Source organism: Kryptolebias marmoratus, linkage group LG13 (genome assembly GCF_001649575.2).
Source record: "Kryptolebias marmoratus isolate JLee-2015 linkage group LG13, ASM164957v2, whole genome shotgun sequence".
Lineage (NCBI taxonomy): Eukaryota > Metazoa > Chordata > Actinopteri > Cyprinodontiformes > Rivulidae > Kryptolebias > Kryptolebias marmoratus.
The window spans coordinates 10,071,591-10,096,041 of record NC_051442.1 but is presented as its reverse complement, the minus strand read 5'-3'; the positions used below and the strand labels follow the sequence as shown (position 1 = coordinate 10,096,041).

The window sequence follows — 24,451 nt, the reverse complement described above, 5'->3', positions numbered from 1 at the left end:
AGGAGGACAAGAACACTGTTGGAACCAGGCAGTCGTTTGGGGCATCCCTTTTGTTTTGGCCCCAACTCACTCAGGCTGACTAAGAAACTTTTTATGAACTCTGTCTAACAAGACTGTCTATTTATCTGTATAAAGTTACAAATTACACTTACTGCCCATCCTTTAGGTACACCTGTTTAATTGCTTGTTATCACAAATATTTAATCAGCCAACTACATGGCACCCATTGCATCAACTTAATCCATTTAGGCATCTAGATGTGGTGAAAACGACTCACTAAGGTTCAAACTGAGCATCCAAATGGGGAAGAAGGGGACTAAGGTGACTTTGAGCATGGCGTGTTTGTTGGTGCCAGACAGGCTGGTCTGAGTATTTCAGAAACTACTGATATCGCTGCTGGGAGATCTTTTTTGAAGGGACACGGTCAGGGGCCAGATATCGCAGGATTTAACGTATTTGTTGGTTCTTTTAATGAACACAAAATGCAATACTTGTGCAACAAAACTGAATCATAATGTTTCTATAAGAATGTATTTTAATCTGTTAAAGTTTTGGAGGAGTTCCAGCTGGGCCTCTCAGAGCTGCTTAGGAAAACGAGGACATGAATCAGATAATCTACTGCAGCTGTGTTTTAGTTTCTCATTGTGTTCCTCCCTGAATTACTGTCCCAAATCTCCCTTAACCACACACCACCTAAGTATTATACCTCTATAAATGAAAATGAAAATTATTTTTCAAAGTGGGCCGACCCCTCTGGTTGAAGTCAGTGTATTTCTCAGATCGCAGACAGTCCTACAACACTGAGCACACTCAGCAACACTGGGCAAATATTAATAACCTCAAGGGCCCTGATACAATAGAGTGTATTGTTTTTAAACCTGATAACTTGTTGTCTGTGAAGTGTTTACACCCCCCATTTAGTTTAGTTTTTATTTCAAACATGAGCAACAAGTTGTGTTCCCTTCCTCCAAGTTGCTTGACATTACCATCTGAGGTTAGATAAGTGGTGTCCAGTCCTGGTCCTGGAGGGCCACTATCCTGCATATTTTAGGTGTTTCCCTGCTCTTCAGCAGGTCTTCAAGTTCTTCAGAAGCCTGTTAATCACTCACTCATTCAAATCAGGTGTGTCAAAGCAGTGAAACATCTAAAACATGCAGGATAGTGGTCCTCCAGGACCAGGATTAGACACCACTGGGTTATAGTATGCCCTAAATTTCTCCAAAATGTTTGGCCTGCAATCCCTCTTCATTACTTAATCTTTCAGTATTTGCTCTACATGGCATTTGCGTTCCACGTTTGTTTTGTGTGAGAAGCTGAAAGTTTTCTTCTGCTGAATCTAAAGTCACCCATCCCTTCAGCCAGGCTCCTTTGGTGTCCACCAGTAGTGTTTGGCTTCACCGTGGTAAGCACCAACGAGCTGCAGCTTCATGGAACTACTTGTACGGTGGAGGTGTTGAGAAGGGTCAATCACACGGAGTTTAACTTTTGTGTTTTCATTATTTTTTAAGATACATCAATAGACAAAGCCATAAATAAATTAACAAAAAATGATTTCCTCTTTTATGTCTTATAGGTCTTTCTTTTTTCTAAGATACACAGAATAAAACAACAGTTACACTGAATATAACCAGAAAGGCCTAAAGTGTCTTCATGTTTCTCAGATTAATTTTTCAGGAAGGAATTATCAGTCTAGCCTGTGATTCACCATAAACTGGACTTGAGGGCTCCACCCTCTCCACCTTGTCCAGCCCGAGGCTCCAGATCAGCTTCAGAACTGCTAACTGGTGCCTGCTGATTTGTTTTCAACCGTGTGGAACCGTGTTTCCAGTTCAGGAGTCTACATTTACTGCATGCACTGCAGAGGAGTAACATCGTTGCCCCCTGGTGGTTAACATGTAACACACTGAAAAATGTGATCCATAGTTTACTGTGACCGCTTTGAACCAAATGCCTTTAATTAAACATCCAAAAACTTATAATAAATACAGATGCTTTAAACTTGAGTCATTGCAAAAGTCATGATACAAACAAGAAATCTTGTACTAAAATACTTTGGAACTGATCATGCATCATGTGTCCTCTGAAGTTGGATTTTATTCTGTCTTTAAGAAGCTTCATCCTTCAGAGCTATTTAGACCTAAATTAAACGCTATCTGTTAAAGACCTATTTGAAGTACAAATCTTTAGTGAAAATAAAAAAAAGGTATTTAAAAATACTTATCTTCTATTTTTTGGAAATACTTTAGGGAAATTTACATATGGTTAACAAAAGTTTATTTAAATGTAAAAAGCTAAATTATATTTAAAAAAACGTTCAGATTATTATTATTTTTTTTTAGCAGAATGTCTTGTGAATTGATTCACTTATCAATAGAAGACAAATTGTTTAGTACCTGTGTAAGAGTTGAGTGGAAACCCTTAAAAGTGAGCAGCTGATTGATCTGTAAAATGTGAAAAGAAAGCTAAAATATCCAGATTGTTATCATAAAATGTAAAACTCAAACAGTGTGTGTTCAAGAAACAAACACTGGCCACTTGTACAGCAATTCTCAAAAGAACTGAGATGATGATTAGGTGACATTTACGGCAAATAAATTTTAATTAAATATGCTGAACATGGTAGATAAAACCCGACAAGCCTTAAATTTATTTCACACATATACGTGACAAAATTAATAAATGAAAACAAAGAGACATAATACCAAAGAAATCCATTATATTAATGTCACACTGACCATGTCAATCAAATGCCATGGACTGTAGGTGGAAAAAAAATTAAGAAAAGAAAAAAAACTAGTTTTCTGTCATTCCAAACTCTAAAAACACCGTACAAAGAGATATGTGTAAAAGCTGCATGCTATTTGTTCATAATACTATTAGACGTAATGGAGGCCTTACTTTGAGGAGAAAGGCCTTAAAAAAAACCTATTGGATCCATTTATTAACATGAGCTGATATTTAACCTTTCTTTCTTCCTAAATAAAAGATGTTCTGTATCTAATGTTTAGACCTCAACAAAGTTGATAAAAAAGAGAAAACATTCAGCTCAAAAACCAGAGATATGATAATCCCAGGTGTAAGAAAGGGCCCCTTTTCTGGATGGCTTACTGAAACAAAAGTTTTGAAACAATAGTAACAATATCTGAGAAAAAAACAAAACAAAACACAAGTTACTTTTTGTTTGTCTTTACAGGAAGGAGACGAGGTCGGGGACGTGTTCGCGCAGAAGCCTCTCAGGATCAATTAGTCAGTCGATCATAACAGGTTCAAGTAAGACTCTGGTCTTCTGAGGAAAAGCAAAACAAAAAAACAAATGTCTTGTGGGAGGAGGAGGAGAAAAAACACTGGGGCTCTCCCGAGGCCAGATTAGAAGGTACAGAGGCATCATGGTGGAATTATCAAGGGTCAGCCCACATAAGTGTTTGTTATGGAGGAAAGGATAACTAAGTTAACTCTGAAATCCACGAAGATTGTCTTTGCATGTAAAACTTTTCATGCAATTTAGTTTGCCAACATGAAAATGGTTTCCACACACCCCGCATTATTTAAACTTTTACAATTAGTCTAAGTTCGGCTGATACTTGGATTATTGCGGATCTTAATGCAGCTGTAAGACTGACATGAGTCGTATTACTTCTACTGATAATAAGAGTTCAGCAGCACCTAAACGCATCATCGCTAAAGTTTTAACTAGAACAAGCAGCTACACAACAAGAATGACACCTGGATTTATTTCCTCCCTCTGCAATGCTGCTTTTCCCCATGTCTATGTGTGTTAGCAAAATATCTCATGACCCAATAGACAGATTCTGATGAAACTCTCAAAAGTAATCACTGGATGAACTTCTACATAACACACACACCCTGAGCACTAACTGCTTTGCGTTATTTGTTTTTAATGTTCGCCGTTAACCATTACAGTCATCTCTGCCCGTCTGTTAGCAAAATATTTCATGAATCACTGGATAGATTTTAATGAAACTTTCAGGAAGTAATCATTGGGTAAACATCTACATCTGATAAACTTTTGGAGTCAATCGACTTCAACATGGCCACCACAGCTAATCGACATTAGCCAGTGCTAAACTGGTTATAACTCAGTCAACTTTACAGATGTTTTTGCTGAAACTTGGTGTGGTCGTAGCTGAGAGGCTTTCCCAGCCCACACTCTGAGCACTTACAGATCCCACCATTAAAAATTGCACAAAATGTCATTTAGAAGGTTTGACCACAGTGGATATGACTTGTTCCCTCTCATCACCGAATGATCTCAGTTTAAAACTCTGGCATGAAAGGCAACAGATGATATGCATTCATTCAAGGACTTTTAGGCCTTTCATTATTTCATTGCTGCTTCTTATGAGGCATTTTATACTGTTTTGCAGTTTTGATTTAGCAGTTTTTCATGCAGTGACACAGAGAGAGACTCTATACAGAACCACAAACAATCATTCACACGTGCTCAAATCTAAGGTCAACTTAGAGCCACCGATCAACCTAACCTGCATGTTTTTGGTCTGTGGGAGGAAACTGGAGTGCTCAGAAAAAAACCCACGCACGTCCAGGCAAACCATGCAAACTCCACACACAAAGGCCCCAGCTGAGAGTTGAACCCAAGATCCTCTTCCTGCAGAACGGCAGTGATAACTTCCTGCACAGCCCTGGAAATAACACTGAGCTGATACTGTGACACTAACATTTAGTGTTAAAGTTTACAGCACACGAGCAATGGGAATGAAAGCTAAATATTTGTTTGATTGCAAGCCAACAGTCACCATATATTTCAGTTAATTGTCCAGTTAATCCAGCTTAAAGCACAAGGTTGGTACGTTTCTTGCACTTGCAATTCTTTGCTTTACCTTTTAAACTGGCCTGAACATAAAATTGATTAGACAATCCCTACACTGTTGTAGTTTTCTTGGGAATCATAAAAAGGCTCATAACAATTAATCCCACAACCCTATATTGATTTTTTTTTCTTTATTATTTATATTCAGTGATGAGCTCTCACAGTGGGACAATCTAAACACCCATAATGCTCCCAGGGAGCTAATTTCACTTATTTGGTAACAATATCTTAATAGTAAATCCCTGTGGGCAATCTGTGGTGTACCAGTTTGACTTTAGAGACCCGGGAGCTCTAATAGCCACTTGAGGTTTGTTTTCATATTGTTTTAGGGCACAGCACACTGAACCAGATGGATTTAATAAAAATTATTTGTACAAGTGACAGAAATTTAAGATGTGCTTCTTCGAGAGTTTGAGTTTAACCTGTAACTTAACGGCCTTTAGCCAACCTTACACAGAGAATCGTTTTCTGTTAGTTTTCTATCATCGTTTATAAGATAAGATAAGATAAGATAAGATAAGATAAGATAAGATAAGATAAGATAAGATAAGATAAGATAAGATAAGATAAGATAAGATAAGATAAGATATCCTTTTTAAAAAAAAAGTTTTAAAGATTTTGAAAAGTCAAACACATCAAGCTTGACAAAGAATTTTCTTTAAACTTAATTTACATCTAATCCAAAATTAAGGCTGTTTACTATTTTATATGTATATGTACTGTCATCCATGACAGACAAATTTGTCCAACAAAGTTTTAAATTTTGACATGATGCCCGAGACCAAAGACAACAAAACTATCAAAAGAAAACGAATAGTTCTTTATTTTATTTGCACACATGTAGAAATGATTCAGGGCATAAAAAGTTTCCAACTTCAGAAGACAATGCAATAGTTGTTGTTGTCTTGTAACTTGCCTAACAAACTGTTTTTCTCCCTTGGCTGTCCCGCGCAGACAGGGACAAGATGTTTACCTCACTTCTCAGATTGTGTCATCACTCTGCACAAGCAGACAACAAACAGCTCATTAACAGCCTCATTAGACAGAAATTTTCCAGCTGTCAGCGAGGGACTAAACACTTCAGATGTCGACTAACTTTGTGAGAATAAACAAGTGCTTGTATGTTTGTTCTAACTTTGTAACTAACTTTTATGCTAACTTTTTATATTGCAAAGGAGCAAAATGACATGAAAAACATAAAAATTTTATACATGTAGAAGGAAACTATATTTTGTTACAGTTTTTCATGTACTATGAATTACTCCAGACAACATGCAGGCTTTATTATGATTAATATTATAATTATTATTTTCACCAACTATTTTGATCTATTCTTTATTTGATTTATGCATCATGACGTTTCACACATTTGATAAAATCCCATTTTAGGAAAATAGTGACAATATTTGTGTTGAGGAAAAACAATAAAATACCCAGGACAGACCCTTTATTTGCTAATTTAGGGGATATGTTGGAATTCAAAGAGCCCAAATCTTGGTTACCGTCAGGTGTAACTCCAGAGCCCTCAGCTGGAGAGGCACTGCCTTCAGGTAAAATGACAGCAACAAAGAGAAAGATAAAAATCAAACACTGGTTTGTTTTCTCAGCGACAAAGAATTTTATAAGCTGTTTGAATAGCTCCTTGCGTGGTCTCACTTGATGTTTTTGCTCTGTTTTCATCTGAAAAGCTCAAGTCTGAGACCCCGTGGTTTTCTAAAGTCATGCACCATCACTTTGCCCATGCACCATCCCCGTCACCTTGTGAGTGAAAGAATCCACAAAGAGCTCACAAAAAAAAAAAACTGTTTGTGACAAATGATGACGCGTATCAACCTTAGGAAAAACATTACAAAAATATGAAATTTCAGCTGTTTATTTAACCCCCCCTGAAGCCCTCATAACTGAACACAAGAAGATAAGGTCATTTGACCCGAAGGCCACAGAAAAGTTAACTAAGATAACATGACTGGTGGAAATGCTTGAAAAACCCTTTTGCACACATGTCCTGATGCATGCTCAGAAATCTTCTTCAGTCTTCAGTTGTTTTTGGATAAAAGACGAAATGTATCATCTAAGAAGTAATCGTCCAGAGGACCTGACTCAACCTTGTTAGATTTTTGCACACATTTTGTTCGGACTGTTTCCACAATGTGATACGACTGATTTGACCATTGTCCATATATAAAAAAAGAAAAGCAGAGGAGAAAGTGTGAAGTAAGCTGAGATGAAACAACTGGCCAGGAAAGGTGTGAAGAAGTGGGGCCCTGGTGGATGGGGGCTGAGGTGGGAGCAGAGTCAAATCTATTGAAAAACAAGTTGAACTCGTTTGCCCAGACCTGAGATGGCTTGTCCATCCACACTTTTGCCAAGACCTAAGATGAGTTTCAGACCTCTCCTGACATCTCTCGGAAGTAGTTCTTTTTCAGATGTCACTCCAGTTTCTCTCTGTAGCTTTTTTGACTCTTCCTTATGTTGTACCTCAGCTCCCATTATATGCTCCATAGCTCTTCCTTGATGAAGGCCCTCTTCTTCTTGATCAGCAGAGCCTTCAGTCCATGGGTCAGCCAGGGCTTGTTGTTAGGAAAACTCTGGATTTTCTTGGATGGCACAGTGTTTTACACACAGAAATTGATTTAATCTGGGATGCCGTGGATCAGATTGCCAATGTACTCCCCATGTCAGCTGCACAGTGAGGTGAAATAGTCTTTTAGTTGCTCACATGCCTCAGTCCAGATCTTCACAGCCTTTTTCCGAGGAGATTGTCTTTGCAACACTGGTGTGTATTTTGGCCAAAGGAGGTTGTGTTTAAAGTGCTCAAGAGGGTGGAGGTGTATGCATTCTTGACATTACCATACAAAGGTCCAGAGTACTTTTGTCTCATGTGTGGCAGTTTACATACTGTGAGAAGTTAGGGATAGTGGCAGAGAGAGAGGCATGGTTGGAGTCCCTGGAGATGGGAAAGAGTGCCTGTGTGTGTCTTGTCTGCAATGTGGATAAAATGCTGTGAATGTGCTCACAGGTGGCAACAGCATCAGTTGATGGGGGAATGTACACTATAAGTACAATAATGTGTGAGAACTCCTGAGGAATGTAATAAGGCTGAACACCGACTGCAAGAAGCTCAATGTCCTACCTACAGAGACGCTCTCTAACAGTAATGTGAGCAAGGCTGACACACAGTCCCCCGCCATTTTTCTTGCCGCTCTCTGACATTTTCCAGTCTACAGATATTAGGGTTAATCCACCCAAGGAGACAGCAGAGTCCTGTGTGTCCTGGTTCAGCCATGTCTCTGTCAAACACATTAAGCTGCTTCCCTGTACTCCCGCTGCAGCCTGATTTAGCGTTGATAGTCTGTCCTTTTTGTTGGAGAGTGCAAAAACATTTCCCATAATAACAGCCAGTTTATACGACTTACATCTTTGTCATCTCTCCCGGTGCTTGAGACCAGCTCTACAACCTCTCCTTTTTTTCCTGATCTCTGGTGAAATCTCTGGTTTTCCAATGTGGCTAAGCGCAAACAGCTGGTCCAGCACGTAAACAATAGCACCACGGTTAATAAGGGCCTCTGAAGTCAGACTGAAAAGGTCCAAGAAGTACCAAAAAAGTAGCGCAAACATTACAAAACTGGAACCCTTAGTTCCACAATTGGGGTTTGACAAAAGACAAGGAAAAAAAAGAATAACAGACATATATACCTAAAAAACACTAAACTGAGGAAACCGTAAGCTGCTGCAACTCGCTGCTACAACTCGCTGCTGCAACTCGCTGCCACTTTTTTTGCTGGCAAGCTTTGATTTCACTTTGACATACATAAAGGGAGTGCAGTGGAGCTAGAAACGGATACAAAAAACATATAGAAGGTTGCCACTCCTGCACAACCAGTCAACGTGGTCAACATTTCTGTGACATGAGAGCAAGCCTGTAACTTACAGGAGGAAACTGAGAACCCTCACGGCCATTTTGGAAACTTACTCAGGAATGCTGTTCTCAATTTGTTGTCAGTAGTTCTTGCCAGTGACAAGTGAAAAGCTACAAATATTACCATCTTGTTATAGTATACTTGTATGCAATGAATAGATGTTATTTTAGTTTCTTCTGTTAAAGATTAGACATAAGGTAACACACAGCCCCTCCTGGTAAAGTGATCTGTCAGGGGTCAAGTGGAATGATATCAGTGCAATGATTACACCACTTATCTGGATAAATGCAAAGATTTGTTGCCTACAGAACTGTTTGTTTTATCCCTCCTGTCCACATACTGTAAAGTTCACATGATGTCACACCTCATGACAAACAAAGTTTTGACTCATGGGATTAGGTATGAAAAGCAGTTTAAGGTTGTCTGAGCTTCACAGGTGTTGCTGTAGCTTTGCAGAGACATGTACTGCTGCTGTTGCATCATCAGTGCTTGGACACATCAAGAGGCTTCACAATAATTTCACAATGGACCTTTTCAGCTCTGCACTTGGAAAAAATATCACCTTTGTTCGTCCTGCATATTTCACAATAAGTGGATTTTCTGGTGTACCTCATGTCAAGTATTATTATGTCTTTCTGTTTTTTGTCTACGTTGTTTCAGTGCTTGGAAACACGGCTGTTATGGCTGTAATTTATCTGGATCATAACCTAAAAACTCCAAAGTATGTTGCTGTTTTCAACCTGGCATTTGTGGACCTGTTAGGTAGCACTGCACTGGTGCCAAAAGTGCTTGACATCTTTTTGTTCAATCACTACAATGTTCCTTACAATGAGTGTATGATGTTTCTTTTTTTCTGTAATACTTGCCTTTCAATGCAGGCTCTTAATCTGGTTGCTCTCTCCTATGATCGACTGATGGCCATCATGTTTCCTCTGCACTATCAAACAAAAGTTACCAACAGATCGATGTTTTCCTTGATTTCCTTCTTCTGGCTCTTTGCTATAATCATTACTTTAATTGCAGTGGGTCTCCTGACAAGATATTCCTTCTGTAAGTCTGTGGTTATTAACAGCTATTTCTGTGATCATGGTCCGATATTCAGACTTGCGTGCAATGATACTTTTCCCAGTTTAGTCATTGCTTATATGTCTTTTTTTCTTATTCTTTGGCTTCCTTTAGTAATCATCTTGTCTTGTTATCTTTGTATTGGTTATGCTTTATCTAAAGTAGCCACAGCTCAAGAAAGATTAAAGGCCTTCAAAACATGTACAGCTCACCTTTCATTAGTGGCAATTTATTTTGTCCCAATATTAATTACATATACTTTGGGTGCAGACATACATCCGAATGCCAGAATCATAAACCTGTCTTTGACTGCAGTTGTTCCACCCATGTTGAATCCAATCATTTATGTTTTGCAGACACAAGAAATCAAATTATCATTGAAAAAGGTATTAAAAATGAAAAATTTATCAAAAATTATGTTTAAATAAGCCTTGTCTAGGTTATGTTTTAAAAGTAAAATTTGTTACTGCAGTATGATTTGCTGTGAGTCATATGGCTGTTTAGGAAATGATCACAAAGTTAGCAGATATAAACAACTTGTTGTTACAGTTTGTACAAAGGGTTTTAATGTATGAATGAAAAATGAATGTGATGTTACCAATTTTTTTTTATTGTAATTAAAAAAAATGTCAATTTATAAAAGAGACAACAAATTTAATTTCACCCGAGCCCAGAAATGTTTCTGTCCTTTCTTTAAATTTAGAAAAACCAGAATGCAGCCAAGACGATTCTGATACATGACATATGGATATTTTAGCTTTAATAGTGCTGCAGCTCCTCTTTTAACATGAAGCCTTTACTGGCTTCCTGTTTATTACCTCAACAAAGGAAGTTATCTTTATGATAGTGTTGTTTTTTTTTATCTCTTTGCAGGATTACTTAAAAACTAATGAACAGATTTTGATGAAATTTTGTAATGTCACAAGAAACAATTGAATAAGTTTTGATGATGACCTGGATCACCATACTGATATGACTGTTTATTTATGACGCCATGTCCTTGGGGAGGTTTCTCCAACTGCTTCTTGTGTAAGGATTGATTTTACAATTATATTTTTGACTTTTAAAGCATCTGGTGTGAAAACTCATTTTTATCTCTCCAGCCACCTGCAGCTCTGGGTGCCCTCCAGGCCTACTGAATATTTCCTTCTGTTTGTTTTTCTGCCACAAAGAGCATTTGCAGTCGTAGTCCCTAAATTATAGAATCAACTGATCCTGCAAGTTAGGCTGGCTCCTACTCTGCTGTTTTATGTCTCAACTTAAAACAAAATGAGATTAGACTTAATTTTTCCTCATTTTTAAAAGTTTTCAAAAGTTTGGTCAAGATGAATTGTATTAAATGGGTTTTCCATTAAAAAACTGTCTTAAGACTTAAATTTTTTGGTTACCTCTTGCACTCATTTTGGCTCTTTGTTTATGATGTTATGATGAATGTACTGAAAGTAAGTTTGATGGTTAGTTTAGCTCCTGCGTGAAAATTACAACCCAAAGAATGGTGACTGACTGCGGGGTTAACGTGTTGAAGAGGACCTCCTGAAATACAAACCTTCAACAGAAAAGCCACCACCTCCTGCTGTCCGATCGGCACCGGCCGCCTCCTGCTGTCTGACCGGCACCCGCTGCCTCTAGCTTTCCAGGATGGGAAACTCCTTGAAGACTGTGTGACATCATTGTAAAGTTTGGGGGGTTCAGTTTGTGAAATGTGGGCCTCAAAATCCTGACAGCATCATTGCAGACCAAAAAAAAAAGCCAACATGTTTTCAAACTGGTACTCTTGTTACTTCTTGCTTCTTCTACTTTCATTTTTCCTGATAAACAATGCTTCAGTAACCTCCTCAGTGTGCTACAGTGGTCACTGTCACACGAGTTATGTTCTGCTATTGTTCAACTTTTGTCCAAGTAAAAAGCTACAAGCATTACTATTTTGTTACAGCATACTGTAAGTGTATGTAATAAATACATTATATTCTAGTATTTTTCTGTGAAAGATTAGATGTAAAGTAACACACAGCCCCTCCTGGTAAAGTGATCTGTCAGGGGTGATGTGTCTGATGTAACACAAACACATGCAGCTAAGAGAAAACAGCCTTATTTCCCTCTCTGTAACTAGGAGCTGGGCCACAAGCTGCATTACAATGTACTCCAGGGAACAAAAACTTTCTATATGTAAGCAAAGCTTTCAATACAGCTGTTCTTTCCTGAACAGATCTCACTGCAGAAGACACAAGAGCCAATCAACATCATAAGTAGACAGATGGAATTTTTCAACCCAGCTCTTGAGGAAAACATCACCTTTGTTCGACCGGCATATTTTTTTATAAGTGGTTTTATTGGTATCCCACACATTAATTATTATTTTATTTTTCTCATCTTTGTTTACATCTTTTCAGTGGTGGGAAACACACTTGTAATGACTGTCATCATTCTGGATCATATGTTAAGAGGTCCCAAATATGTTGCAGTGTTCAATCTGGCACTTACAGATATTTTAAGCACCACTGCTTTGGTGCCAAAGATTACTGATATCTTTCTGTTTAACCATCGCTATATTTCTTACAATGAGTGCTTGACATTCATGTTTTTCTGCTTCTCTCTACTCTCAATGCAATGTCTTAATCTGGTGGCACTGTCCTATGATAGACTGATGGCTATCATGTATCCACTGCACTACCAAGTGAAGGTAACTCAAAAGGTCATGCTGGGTTTGATTGGTGTTTTGTGGTTTATTGCCATCTCTTTTACACTCATTGCAGTTGGGCTTATCACAAGGCTCTCATTCTGTAAGTCTGTGATTATTAACAGCTATTTCTGTGACCACGGCCCTGTATTGCGGCTCGGCTGCAACGATATTTCACCCAGTCGTGTTCTTGGTGCTTTGTTACCAGTTGTCTTGCTTTGGATTCCCCTGGTATTTATCTTGGCAACGTACTGCTGTATTACATATGCTCTGTCAAAAATTTCCACTCGGCAGGAAAAAGCAAAGGCTTTAAAAACCTGCACGAGTCACCTTTCTTTAGTGACAATTTATTTTCTTCCTGTCACTCTTGTGTTTGGTATTGGAGGCAAAATGAACCCAATTGCCAGGATCATTAACTTGTCTTTGACCACCATCATCCCTCCACTGTTGAACCCAATTGTTTATGTTTTTCAGACACAGGAAATAAAACAATCTTTGCAAAAACTGATTAAAGTCAAAGCTCAGTCCAAAATTGCAGGAAAAAATTAAACTTGCTCAGCACAACGATGGGCTTATGAGAGGCTTAAATGTGTACGAAAAGATAAGCTGAGACATAACAGAGTGCATCAATCACAGTTAATGGAGCACAAAATGTAAAGACCTTCAGACTGAAAAAAACCCAAAAAACAAATCCTGAAGTTAATGTGTTTGACAGCACTGACAGTGTTTGTTTGTAGGGTTTTCATCATCCATCCATCCGACTATTTCCTTTACCTGCTTCTCCTTTCTGGGTCGCAGGCAGCTGGTGCCTGTCTCCAGCAGTCACTGTGAGAGGCGGGGGACACTCTGGACAGGTCTCCCGTCCATCACAGGGACACATTAAATATTTAATTTTCATCTGAAACATCATTCACACATACGGTGTTTAGGTTTATCTCTGTTCTCTTGTTTTTTCTTGTCTAAATTCTAAATATGAAAAAAAAAAAAAACAAGTAAAATAAGTATATACTTTTTAAAAATAAAATATTACATTTTAAAGAATGGGTATCATTCAGAATAATTTGGTTTCTTACAAAAAACACAAAATACTGTATTTATATAATCTTATGAGCCCAATTCAAATCCAGTTACTAAATCAACTGTTTTAAAGAAAAAAACTGTGATTTTTTTTTCAGAAATGCTTTTTTTTCTGCAATTTTTGATAACTATTTCAGTCTAAGCTAAATAGGTCTTACTTTCTTTTTAATGATTATGTTTTTACCATCAACCTTTATGTTAAAAAAAGAAATGTGTAATCCTTTTACGCATAGTGATCACTGCAGTGGACAGCTATTTAAAAGCCATTTTCTTGTATATTTATGGGTTTTCATGTTATAACTGCACATGGACTACTAAAGTGGACACTAGTGCATCATGCAATATACTGGCCATCTGCAAGTGCAACACAATTTTATCAAAACTAAGATGGATTTGAGAAAATAAAAATAAATCTTTTTACAAAAATTTTCTTTCCCACCCTTTTTTTAATGCCCTAAGAAAAATAAAAACACTTTGGGAAAACATCCTGGCTGAAGTTACCATAATTCATGTATGAAAGGGGTAATGTTTAATTCCAATTATTTGCTGAAATCAGACTTTTTTGCCTGGTTGTTCACAATATAATTTAAATATGACCGTCAACAGACTCCAGTGTGAACAGTTTATGGGCCTAAAGTGACCTGAACGCACTGAAGAAGACATGTTGTCACAAACAGCCCTCTGTGTGTTTCTGGGAGTAAATATAGATGCTACACACGTTAGTTTGTGTGTCAGTTCTTAATCTGTTGTGCAGACAGAGCCAATAAAACTATCAAATGCCGTGCTTGTCTTGTCCAGTGTTTGATCTCGCCACTTCCCTACTCTGGTACAGAATTGAACGTCTAGAACGGGAGCAACGTACTGAAAGTAGAAACAAACTCAAGTATCGATCCCATCACGCTAGTATCAATATGCTCCGACACAAACATCAGTATTATATGTTGGTGTAGATTCACAATCATCCAGGACATGGCAAATCTAAAAAGTAAAAAAAAAAAAAAAAAATACATGAAGCAACTGGATCTGCATAATTCTACTTCATGTAAAAGTCAGATGAAAATCGACAAGACCGTTCAGACTGCAGTCCCATTGAAAAACATTGGCTATGTATCCAGTATACCACATATAAAAGTGACCTGGGTTGGATTTGAAAAAAAAAATCAGATTTGTCACACTCAGACTAATATTTGTTGCATAAAAGGAACATTTTTTTTATTTGGGCCACTTTTGCCTGCAGTATGAACGTAGCCTAAGTTTTCTGAAAACTGTAAAATCTGGCAACATCTGAACCATGATGGAGGAAAATTTGGTGACTTGTTGAGCAGAAACAGTTGCTAATAATTTGTTCATGAAATATTTAAAAATTTCTTTCTTATCCACTTACTACTATGAAATAGCTACTTACATTTGTGAGTCAATAAAGAAGAAATAGTAAAAACTGATGAGGAAAATAGTCAAAATAGTACTTTATTGAAATGTTGTCTGTTTTTGTGAATACATATGATCATAACAGTGTCCTGCTTTGAGTTTTATATCTCAGAATAAAAAAGAAGTTATTTTATGAGAAATTCAGTGGAGTAGAATGGGTTTGAGCGTGCCTATGATCACAATAAGTAAATAAAAAAAAACATATTGACTCATGGGATCAGGTATGAAAAGCAGTTTAAGGTTGTCTGAGCTTCACAGGTGTTGCTGTAGCTTTGCAGAGACATGTACTGCTGCTGTTGCATCATCAGTGCTTGGACACATCAAGAGGCTTCACAATAATTTCACAATGGACCTTTTCAGCTCTGCACTTGGAAAAAATATCACCTTTGTTCGTCCTGCATATTTCACAATAAGTGGATTTTCTGGTGTACCTCATGTCAAGTATTATTATGTCTTTCTGTTTTTTGTCTACGTTGTTTCAGTGCTTGGAAACACGGCTGTTATGGCTGTAATTTATCTGGATCATAACCTAAAAACTCCAAAGTATGTTGCTGTTTTCAACCTGGCATTTGTGGACCTGTTAGGTAGCACTGCACTGGTGCCAAAAGTGCTTGACATCTTTTTGTTCAATCACTACAATGTTCCTTACAATGAGTGTATGATGTTTCTTTTTTTCTGTAATACTTGCCTTTCAATGCAGGCTCTTAATCTGGTTGCTCTCTCCTATGATCGACTGATGGCCATCATGTTTCCTCTGCACTATCAAACAAAAGTTACCAACAGATCGATGTTTTCCTTGATTTCCTTCTTCTGGCTCTTTGCTATAATCATTACTTTAATTGCAGTGGGTCTCCTGACAAGATATTCCTTCTGTAAGTCTGTGGTTATTAACAGCTATTTCTGTGATCATGGTCCGATATTCAGACTTGCGTGCAATGATACTTTTCCCAGTTTAGTCATTGCTTATATGTCTTTTTTTCTTATTCTTTGGCTTCCTTTAGTAATCATCTTGTCTTGTTATCTTTGTATTGGTTATGCTTTATCTAAAGTAGCCACAGCTCAAGAAAGATTAAAGGCCTTCAAAACATGTACAGCTCACCTTTCATTAGTGGCAATTTATTTTGTCCCAATATTAATTACATATACTTTGGGTGCAGACATACATCCGAATGCCAGAATCGTAAACCTGTCTTTGACCGCAGTTGTTCCACCCATGTTGAATCCAATCATTTATGTTTTGCAGACACAAGAAATCAAATTATCATTGAAAAAGATATTAAAAATTAAGGATAAATCAAAAATTATGTTTAAATAATTTTAAAAGTAAAATTTGTTACTGCAGTATGATTTGCTGTGAGTCATATGGCTGTTTAGGAAATGATCACAAAATTAGCAGATATAAACAATTTGTTGTTACCGTTTGTGCAAAGGGTTTTAATATATGAATGAAAAATGAATGTGATGCTACAATAGTATTTTTTTAAGTAATGTAACTTTTAAATGTGTCAATTTATGAAAGACACAACAAATTCATCTTCATCTGAGCCCAGAAATATTTCTGTTAACTCTTTAAATTTAGGAAAACCAGAATTCAGCAAAGATGATTCTGATATATGATAAATGGATATTTTAGCATTAATAGGGCTGCAGCTCCTCTTTTAACGAAGCCTTTACTGGCTTCCTGTTTATTACCTTCACAGAGGAGGTTATGTTTGTGATAGTGTTGGTTTTCTTTGTCTCTTTGCAGGATTACCATAAAACTAATGAACAGATTTTGATGAAATTTTCAGTAAATTTTGGGATTGTCACAATGACTATTTTCTATTTATAAATGACCCAATGACCTTGGGGAGGTTTCTCCGAGTGTAGGAAGTGATTTTAGAGTTTTATTTTTGATTATTAAAGCATCCAAAGGGAAAACCCATCATTATGCATTAAAAATAGAAGAAAGGTTTTTAGAAAACACACAAAAAAATCAAAATCTAAATGAAAAAAATATTTTAATAGAAAGAAATGTAGTTTTATGGTGAAATAAGATCTGATCTTATCAAAGTGCAAGTTTATTTATTTTTTACTTAATTTTTAAGCTGTATCTGCTGAAAATTTTCCTTTAAATCTGTTAATTCGAGTAATGCAGCACATGGTGATACAGAAGTCTAAGGCTCTGTCTACACTACAGATGGTTTGTAAAAGCAAGATTTTCTGCTTTGTTTGCACCTGCCATCCAAATGCAAACAGTTTTTTAAAAAATGATTTGTAAATTGGATGTTTTTTTTTTAACTTTTGTGTGTATCCTGAAAAAACGGCACTTGAATTGAACTAATTTTATTGTGTACATTGGTCACACATGATCAGAATAAAGGCTAATGACATAATGATTCTCTTTTTGACTGCTTAAAACAATCACATTGATTCAACCTGTTCTTTGTCAGGTTTTGTGAAACATTAAAGTAAATTTATCATGTCCTGGGTATGAGATTTCAATAACACTTCAACAATTTGACCTGATTTCTTATAGCTTATGTTCCTCAAAGGTAATGTGTAACAAAAAAAGCTATGATTTCTGTTGACAAGTAGCTGGTGATTGGCTCCCCTGATGTTGGTGTCAATTCCCTTTTGTGCCTCACTCAGGTATTAGCCCATGTGCCTGTACATCTAATCCGCTATGATGTCTGACAGGATCTTCCATGTTGTACAAAGGCAGGTGATTGGTCAAACATTGGACAGGATTGCCCCTTTCTGGGGGTCTTTCATGATCAGTGCTGTCTGGCCTTGGGTCAACCACTCTGGGTGGGTCCCTTCTATTAGCAGCTGGTTCATTTGTGCTGCTAAGCATTCATGGAAATCAGTCACTTTAATTAGCCAGTAGATCTGAATCATGTCAAGCCCTGGTGGCCTTAGATGTCTGCCACTGTGATGCATATTGGCTGACTGTTGTTTTAGGAGATTGCTGTGTTCAGATCTTAAATCCTGTAGCCATGGGGCCTTATCATTGTATGATGCCCTCCTTCTCCCATATGCTTCTCCACTATTGCTCAGTCTCAGCTCTAAGTTGATTTACTCTCTTGTTAATTCCCTGCTACTGAGAGTACACTTTTGGATGGTGTGGTGTAAAATTAACCCATTTATTCTTTTGGCTCTTGATTGTTGAGTGTACCTCCTCATATGGGTAGCCAGAGTTTTGGGGCATTGTTTGGCAGTCTCTAGAGCCTGAGGTATGGTCAAGTTGCACTATTTTTGCCTTCGATGCATCTTTCTGTTACTCTGAGAGCTGGGTGATTTCTCTCTGATTTGCCTTGATCCTAGCTTCCAGCCTCCTCCTCCATGGGGGGCAGTGTTCTTTATTAGTGACAGGCTTGATCTTATAGCTAAGCACTTCTAGGACCATTTTATATCTGCTTACTGCTCTTTGTGATGGTGCCAGTAGGAATACATAGCAGTTCTGCATTCACATCTTCTAACATACATTCAGAGATTACGATGTCTCATAGCCTTGGCAAGGGGTGCAGGTTTTAGGTGTCTAGCTTGGTCACAATCCTCATTTTAAGGTAAGCTTACCTTGTATTCAGTTCCTCAGGGCTTGTCAGTGGAGCTTGGTACCCATATTTGGATGAGAAGGATGATGATATATTCCCCTGACCTGTTGTTGTGGCTTTCCCTTTCCATAGCATATTTGTTTTACTTCATCAGTCTCAAGGTGTGATAACAGATTACCTTTTCGAACGTTAGAGCACTGGGTCTGCAGTTGTTTCTGAGTCAAGCTGGATGTTGGGTGTCAAAGTTTGCATAGTTTCTACATCCTTGTCATATAGCCCCTTTCTCTAGGCATGCTAGTACAGTAACTTCTAATTGTGTTAAGTTGTCTGCTCTCATTCATGAATGTCTTGTACCAGTCGCCCATTTCCCATCAGAATGTCCTGGTTCCCCAACATCTGATGCAGACCTTTGACATCAAGCCAGCAAGGCGTCATTTCTGTGTCTCTCACTCATTACGCAACCCGAAGTTGCATGGAGGTTAGCAGCACCAGGGCTGTTTCTAAGACTGAAGTCTTCTGGACAGAGATCTCTGTGGGTTGTTCCTGGGATCTGTCGGAGCCACTCTTACAGGTCACAGCACCGAGTGCTTCGATGACCACTGGTACCACTAAGGGCTTGACTCTCCCCAACTCTTTTTCCTCTTTCAGCCCTTGGTATTTCTTGAGCTTCTCATGCGCCTTCTTCCTGACGTTGCAGAATAATGCCAGCTCTCTCAACTTTTACAAACTAATCTAGAAAAGTAATCAATTTGATGTTCTTTAATTTGGTTACTGATAATTAAGCTTTGAGCAAGAAAAAGTATTTTTTCTCAAGAATATAAAAAACAACAACAAAAGGTCATTTGTTTAAGATGAAGATTCTGAATCACCTAAGGCATGGCAAGCTAAGAGTTTAAGGCCCCATCTATACTACAGATATTTTAAAAAATGAAAAATTACCACTATGTTTAAATCTCACATCTACGTAGCAATACATTTATTCTATAACATTTATTCTAATTTAGTCAATTATTCAAATACAAATATTTATCTATATTATACTTAATGTGGTTGTAACTGAGACTCATTCACAACACACACTCCAAATGCTACTCAATGTGCAAGATCTTGATTTAAAACATCACCATTAACTGATAAAGTCAACCTCATTTGTCTGTTACCAGAATGTATGATGAAATTTTCAGTAGTTATTTGATGCACATCTACAACTGATTCTAGAAGGTCGCCACAGACAGTCAACATTATCAAATATAAAAATGACCGTAACACACTTAATTGCAGATTTCTTTTTTCTCTCTGATGCTTACATAATACACAGGAGAGGTTAAATGAAAAACACTTAAAGCTCGACACACCTGATCAAACTGAGAGAGCACGACAAAAAGACAAGTCGACAACAGAAGATCAAGCAGAGTCTGCAGCTCTGCTGTCTGAGCTGACAGATCTCAGAGATTCATTTTACAATGGACCTGTTCAACTCTGCTCTTGGAAGAAATATCAGCTTTATTCGTCCTGCATATTTTATATTAAGTGGATTCATCGGCTTGCCTTATATGAAATATTACTATGTCTTTCTGTTTTTTGTTTACATTGTTTCAGTGCTTGGAAACACGGCTGTTATGGCTGTAATATATCTGGATCATAACCTAAGAACTCCAAAGTATGTTGCTGTTTTCAACCTGGCTCTTGTGGACCTGTTAGAGAGCTCGGCTCTGGTGCCGAAAGTGCTTGATATTTTTTTATTCAATCACTATTACATCTCCTACAACGACTGTATGACATTCCTGTTTTTCTGTTTCACTTTTCTTTCAATGCAGGCTCTTAATCTGGTTGCTCTCTCCTATGATCGACTGATGGCCATCATGTTTCCTCTGCACTATCAAACAAAAGTTACCAACAGAAAAATGTTGTCTTTGATTGCATTTTTCTGGCTGTTTGTTATAATTGCTGTTTTAAATGCAGTGGGTCTTCTTACAAGACTCTCCTTCTGTAAGTCTGTGGTTATTAACAGCTTTTTCTGTGATCATGGTCTGATATACAGTCTTGCATGTAATGATCATTTTCCAAGTATAGTCATTAGTTTTTTTTTGCCAGTTCTTATACTTTGGTTTCCTTTAGCAATCATCTTGTCCAGTTATCTTTGTATTGGTTATACTTTATCTAAAGTAGCTTCAGTTCAAGAGAGACTGAAAGCTTTTAAAACATGCACAGCTCATCTGTCAGTAGTGAGTATCTATTTCTTACCAACAATAGTCATCTTTAGTATAGGTCCAAAAATACATCAAAATGCCAGAATCATAAGCCTGTCTCTGGCCTCAGTCGTTCCACCCATGTTGAACCCAATTATTTATGTTTTACAGACACAGGAGATTAAAAATTCAATGAAGAAAGCAATAGAAAGAAGGAAATCTAATATTATGGTAAAATAAGATTTGATCTAAATTGCAGGTGTGTTTTCCTTTTTTTTCTTTTCAAGTTGTATCTGCTCAATGCTTTCCTATAAATTTGTAAGTTTGGGTCCTGATGTAGATTCTGAGTTATCCAGGACATGACAATACAGGAGATTAAGGCCATGTCTACATTAGAGATAATTAATAAAATCAAGATTATTTTGGTCAAAACTATCAAATGTTCTCTAAAAAACATTTGAATTTACTTGGTTTTATTGTGTACATAGTTTACACACAACCAGAATAAAGCCAAATGACATAATGTTAATTTTTTCAACTACTTAAAACAATCATGTTGATTCAACCTGTTCTTTGTCAGTTACTGTAAATCCAGTTTATTGTGAAATATCAAAGTAATTTTATTATTTCCTGGGTATGAGATTTAAATAATACTTGAATGATTTAACCTGATTTCTTATAGCTAATATTATGTTACGTATATGCAAAATATATATTATGTTTCTGGTGTTGGAGTTGGGCCTTTAACTCAAATTCTTAATTTCTTAAAATTAACTCTATCCAGATGTGATGTAGTTGTCAGTTTCATGTTTATGTGTGTATACAAAATTATAAATGTCAATAAACTGATTTCCATTGGCAAAAAAGGCTGAGTCAGAATGCTGCATCAAAAATATATTTTATGAGCTGTAGGAACCACGTAAAAGAGATTAAAGCAGCAAATAGAAAACCTAAACAATTCCAAATCCTCAACATCTACACATATAACAATATATATATATTAAACCAGAGAATTACAAAACAAACAAAAGGTAAAAGATGAACAATATGTTTTTTTGCCATGTGTCTATTAGCAAATCATCTAATGAACTACTGGACGGATTTTAATGAAACTTTTATGAAATAATTATTTGATGTACATCTACATATGATTAAGTTTTGGAGCCAACCCAATTCAAGATGGACGCCACAGCCATCTCACCATTGAAAACACAAAAATATCTGTAATTCAGATAGTTTTGTCAATATTGTGCAGTTGTAGGTGAGAAGGCGAGAACTCCTAGCGCAATCCAATGCACAAAGCAACCACCACAGTTCTGAACATTTGCCAACACAAAATAGCCATAATTTAGACAGTTTTACAGATATTAAGCTAAAATATGATGTGGTAGCAGCTGAGGGTCATCCACAACACAAAACCTGAACATAACATCTTCCAATGTTGCATGAGATGGTACATAATGATATTTTCAGAATCATAATCTTTTTTGGCATTACACAAAAAGTACAACAACATTGTAGGCAGTTTCATTCAGTGCAAAGGGAGCAATCCAACAAATTTTCAACGCTTTACCCAAACTTCTACAACTGTCCTGTCTCATGATAAGATGAGTGTAGTCAAAAACTCTGGCATGTACGGTGGTTGGTGGTAGCTAATATATACAGTATATGCTGTCATAATGGCTAATATATAATATGCTGTCCAGGAATGGTCAGTTGATGGAAGAGTAAGATACAAAGTGCTTCCTATGCTTTCCTAAGGCAAGTCACCTTATATAAAACAAACAAAATATCCAAAAACTGTGCTGAAAGAAATTATAAAGTATTTATAATGGTTAAAAGGAAACTAAAATTTTGTAGTAATTTAGAGTCTGATAGAGGTTAAAAAATGTTGCTCTACATAATTATAAAAAAAACTGTAATGAAAGGGTTTAAACACTGAGAGCGAAAATTGCACCCAGTAGTTTCTTTAATTGAATACTTTTGTTTCTGAAGCTTACATAAAATACAGAAGGGCTTAAATGAAAAACACTTAAAGCTTGTCACACCTCATCAAACTGAGGGAGAACAACAGAGAGACCATTTGACAGCAGAAGATCTAGCAGTGTCTGCAGCTCTGCTGTCTGAGCTGACAGATCTCAGAGGTTCCTTTTACAATGGACCTGTTCAACTCTGCTCTTGGAAGAAATATCAGCTTTATTCATCCTGCATATTTTATCTTAAGTGGATTCATCGGCTTGCCTTATATGAAATATTACTATGTCTTTCTATTTTTTGTCTACATTGTTTCAGTGATTGGAAACACGGCTGTTATGGCTGTAATATATCTGGATCATAACCTAAGAACTCCAAAGTATGTTGCTGTTTTCAACCTGGCTCTTGTGGACCTGTTAGAGAGCTCGGCTCTGGTGCCGAAAGTGCTTGATACTTTTTTATTCAATCACTATTACATCTCCTACAATGACTGCATGACATTCCTGTTTTTCTGCTATATTTGCCTTGCAATGCAGGCTCTTAATCTGGTTGCTCTCTCCTATGATCGACTGATGGCCATCATGTTTCCTCTGCACTATCAAACAAAAGTTACCAACAGATCGATGTTGTCTTTGATTGCATTTTTCTGGCTGTTTGTTATAATTGCTTTTTTAATTGCAGTTGGTCTTCTTACAAGACTCTCCTTCTGTAAGTCTGTGGTTATTGACAGCTATTTCTGTGATCATGGTCCGATTTTCAGACTTGCATGTAATGACAATTTTCCAAGTTTAGTCACTGCTATATTGTTGCCAATTCTTATACTTTGGTTTCCTTTAGCAATCATCTTGTTCAGTTATCTTTGTATTGGTTATACTTTATCTAAAGTAGCTTCAGTTCAAGAGAGAGCGAAAGCTTTTAAAACATGCACAGCTCATCTGTCAGTAGTGGGAATTTACTTTATTCCAACTATAATCATATTTAGCCTTGGTGTAAAAATGCATCAAAATGCCAGAATCATAAGCCTGTCTCTAGCCTCAGTCATTCCTCCCATGTTGAACCCAATTATTTATGTTTTACAAACACAAGAAATTAAAATTTCAATGAAGAAAATATTGAAAAAGATGGAAATCTAATAATATGGTAAAATAAACTCTGATCTAACCAAAATGCAAGATTATTATTATTATTTTTTTTTCGTTTAAGCTGTATCTGCTGAATGCTTTTAGAGTGACTTTAAAATCACTCTAAAACTTTTCTTAAACTCTATATGTGCACACTGAAAGAAAAAAAATTCAATTCACTTGACCTTTATTGTGTATATTATTCACACATATGTAGCAGTGTGATGTTGTTACACTAGATTGGCATGTGATAAGCTATCTCGGTGGGAACTCATCTGAGCACTGTCAGCTTTTGTTTTGAAAGGACGACAAATCCATTGTAAAACAGCGGGTAACTTCCTGTTTAAAAATTATTATTTTTGTTTAAATCTGGTGTGTTGTGAATGAAAATGTAAATTCTTATAGGTATTGTTAAACATATTGAGTTCATATATTGTTGTTTTAAGTGTTAGTTCAGGATTTAAGAAGAAACATTAACGGGTCATACCATTACGGTTCATGAAATGGTTTTCCCACGCTCTCCGTCGCTCTCTTTCCGCTCGGATTCCGTGAGAGAAGGTATGCAGTTTTGTTCTCTGAGTTTAATAAGTGTAAGTTATGTATAAGTAATATCTT

The 24,451-nt window shown here is 36.9% G+C and overlaps 5 protein-coding genes across 5 annotated transcripts; all 5 read left to right on the top strand.

The window, feature by feature from the left end:
• The first annotated feature begins 9,255 nt into the window (after positions 1 to 9,255).
• Positions 9,256 to 10,482, top strand: LOC108236936 (olfactory receptor 1537-like). Its single transcript, XM_017418014.3, has one exon. It carries the CDS (start codon positions 9,294 to 9,296, stop codon positions 10,260 to 10,262), a length of 969 nt encoding a protein of 322 aa, XP_017273503.1. The 5' UTR covers positions 9,256 to 9,293; the 3' UTR covers positions 10,263 to 10,482.
• A 1,606-nt stretch (positions 10,483 to 12,088) lies between these two features.
• Positions 12,089 to 13,060, top strand: LOC108236937 (olfactory receptor 11A1-like). Its single transcript, XM_037979186.1, has one exon. The coding sequence runs from the start codon at positions 12,089 to 12,091 to the stop codon at positions 13,058 to 13,060; it is 972 nt and encodes a 323-aa protein (XP_037835114.1).
• A 2,254-nt stretch (positions 13,061 to 15,314) lies between these two features.
• LOC108236938 (olfactory receptor 1-like) lies at positions 15,315 to 16,402 on the top strand. Its single transcript, XM_017418017.3, has one exon. It carries the CDS (start codon positions 15,363 to 15,365, stop codon positions 16,329 to 16,331), a length of 969 nt encoding a protein of 322 aa, XP_017273506.1. The 5' UTR covers positions 15,315 to 15,362; the 3' UTR covers positions 16,332 to 16,402.
• Positions 16,403 to 19,944: 3,542 nt separating this feature from the next.
• Positions 19,945 to 21,515, top strand: LOC108236945 (olfactory receptor 5B12-like). Its single transcript, XM_017418025.3, has one exon. It carries the CDS (start codon positions 20,016 to 20,018, stop codon positions 20,979 to 20,981), a length of 966 nt encoding a protein of 321 aa, XP_017273514.1. The 5' UTR covers positions 19,945 to 20,015; the 3' UTR covers positions 20,982 to 21,515.
• A 1,382-nt stretch (positions 21,516 to 22,897) lies between these two features.
• LOC108236939 (olfactory receptor 6C4-like) lies at positions 22,898 to 23,851 on the top strand. The gene has a single exon (XM_017418018.2). The coding sequence runs from the start codon at positions 22,898 to 22,900 to the stop codon at positions 23,846 to 23,848; it is 951 nt and encodes a 316-aa protein (XP_017273507.1). The 3' UTR covers positions 23,849 to 23,851.
• The last annotated feature ends 600 nt before the right edge of the window (positions 23,852 to 24,451 follow it).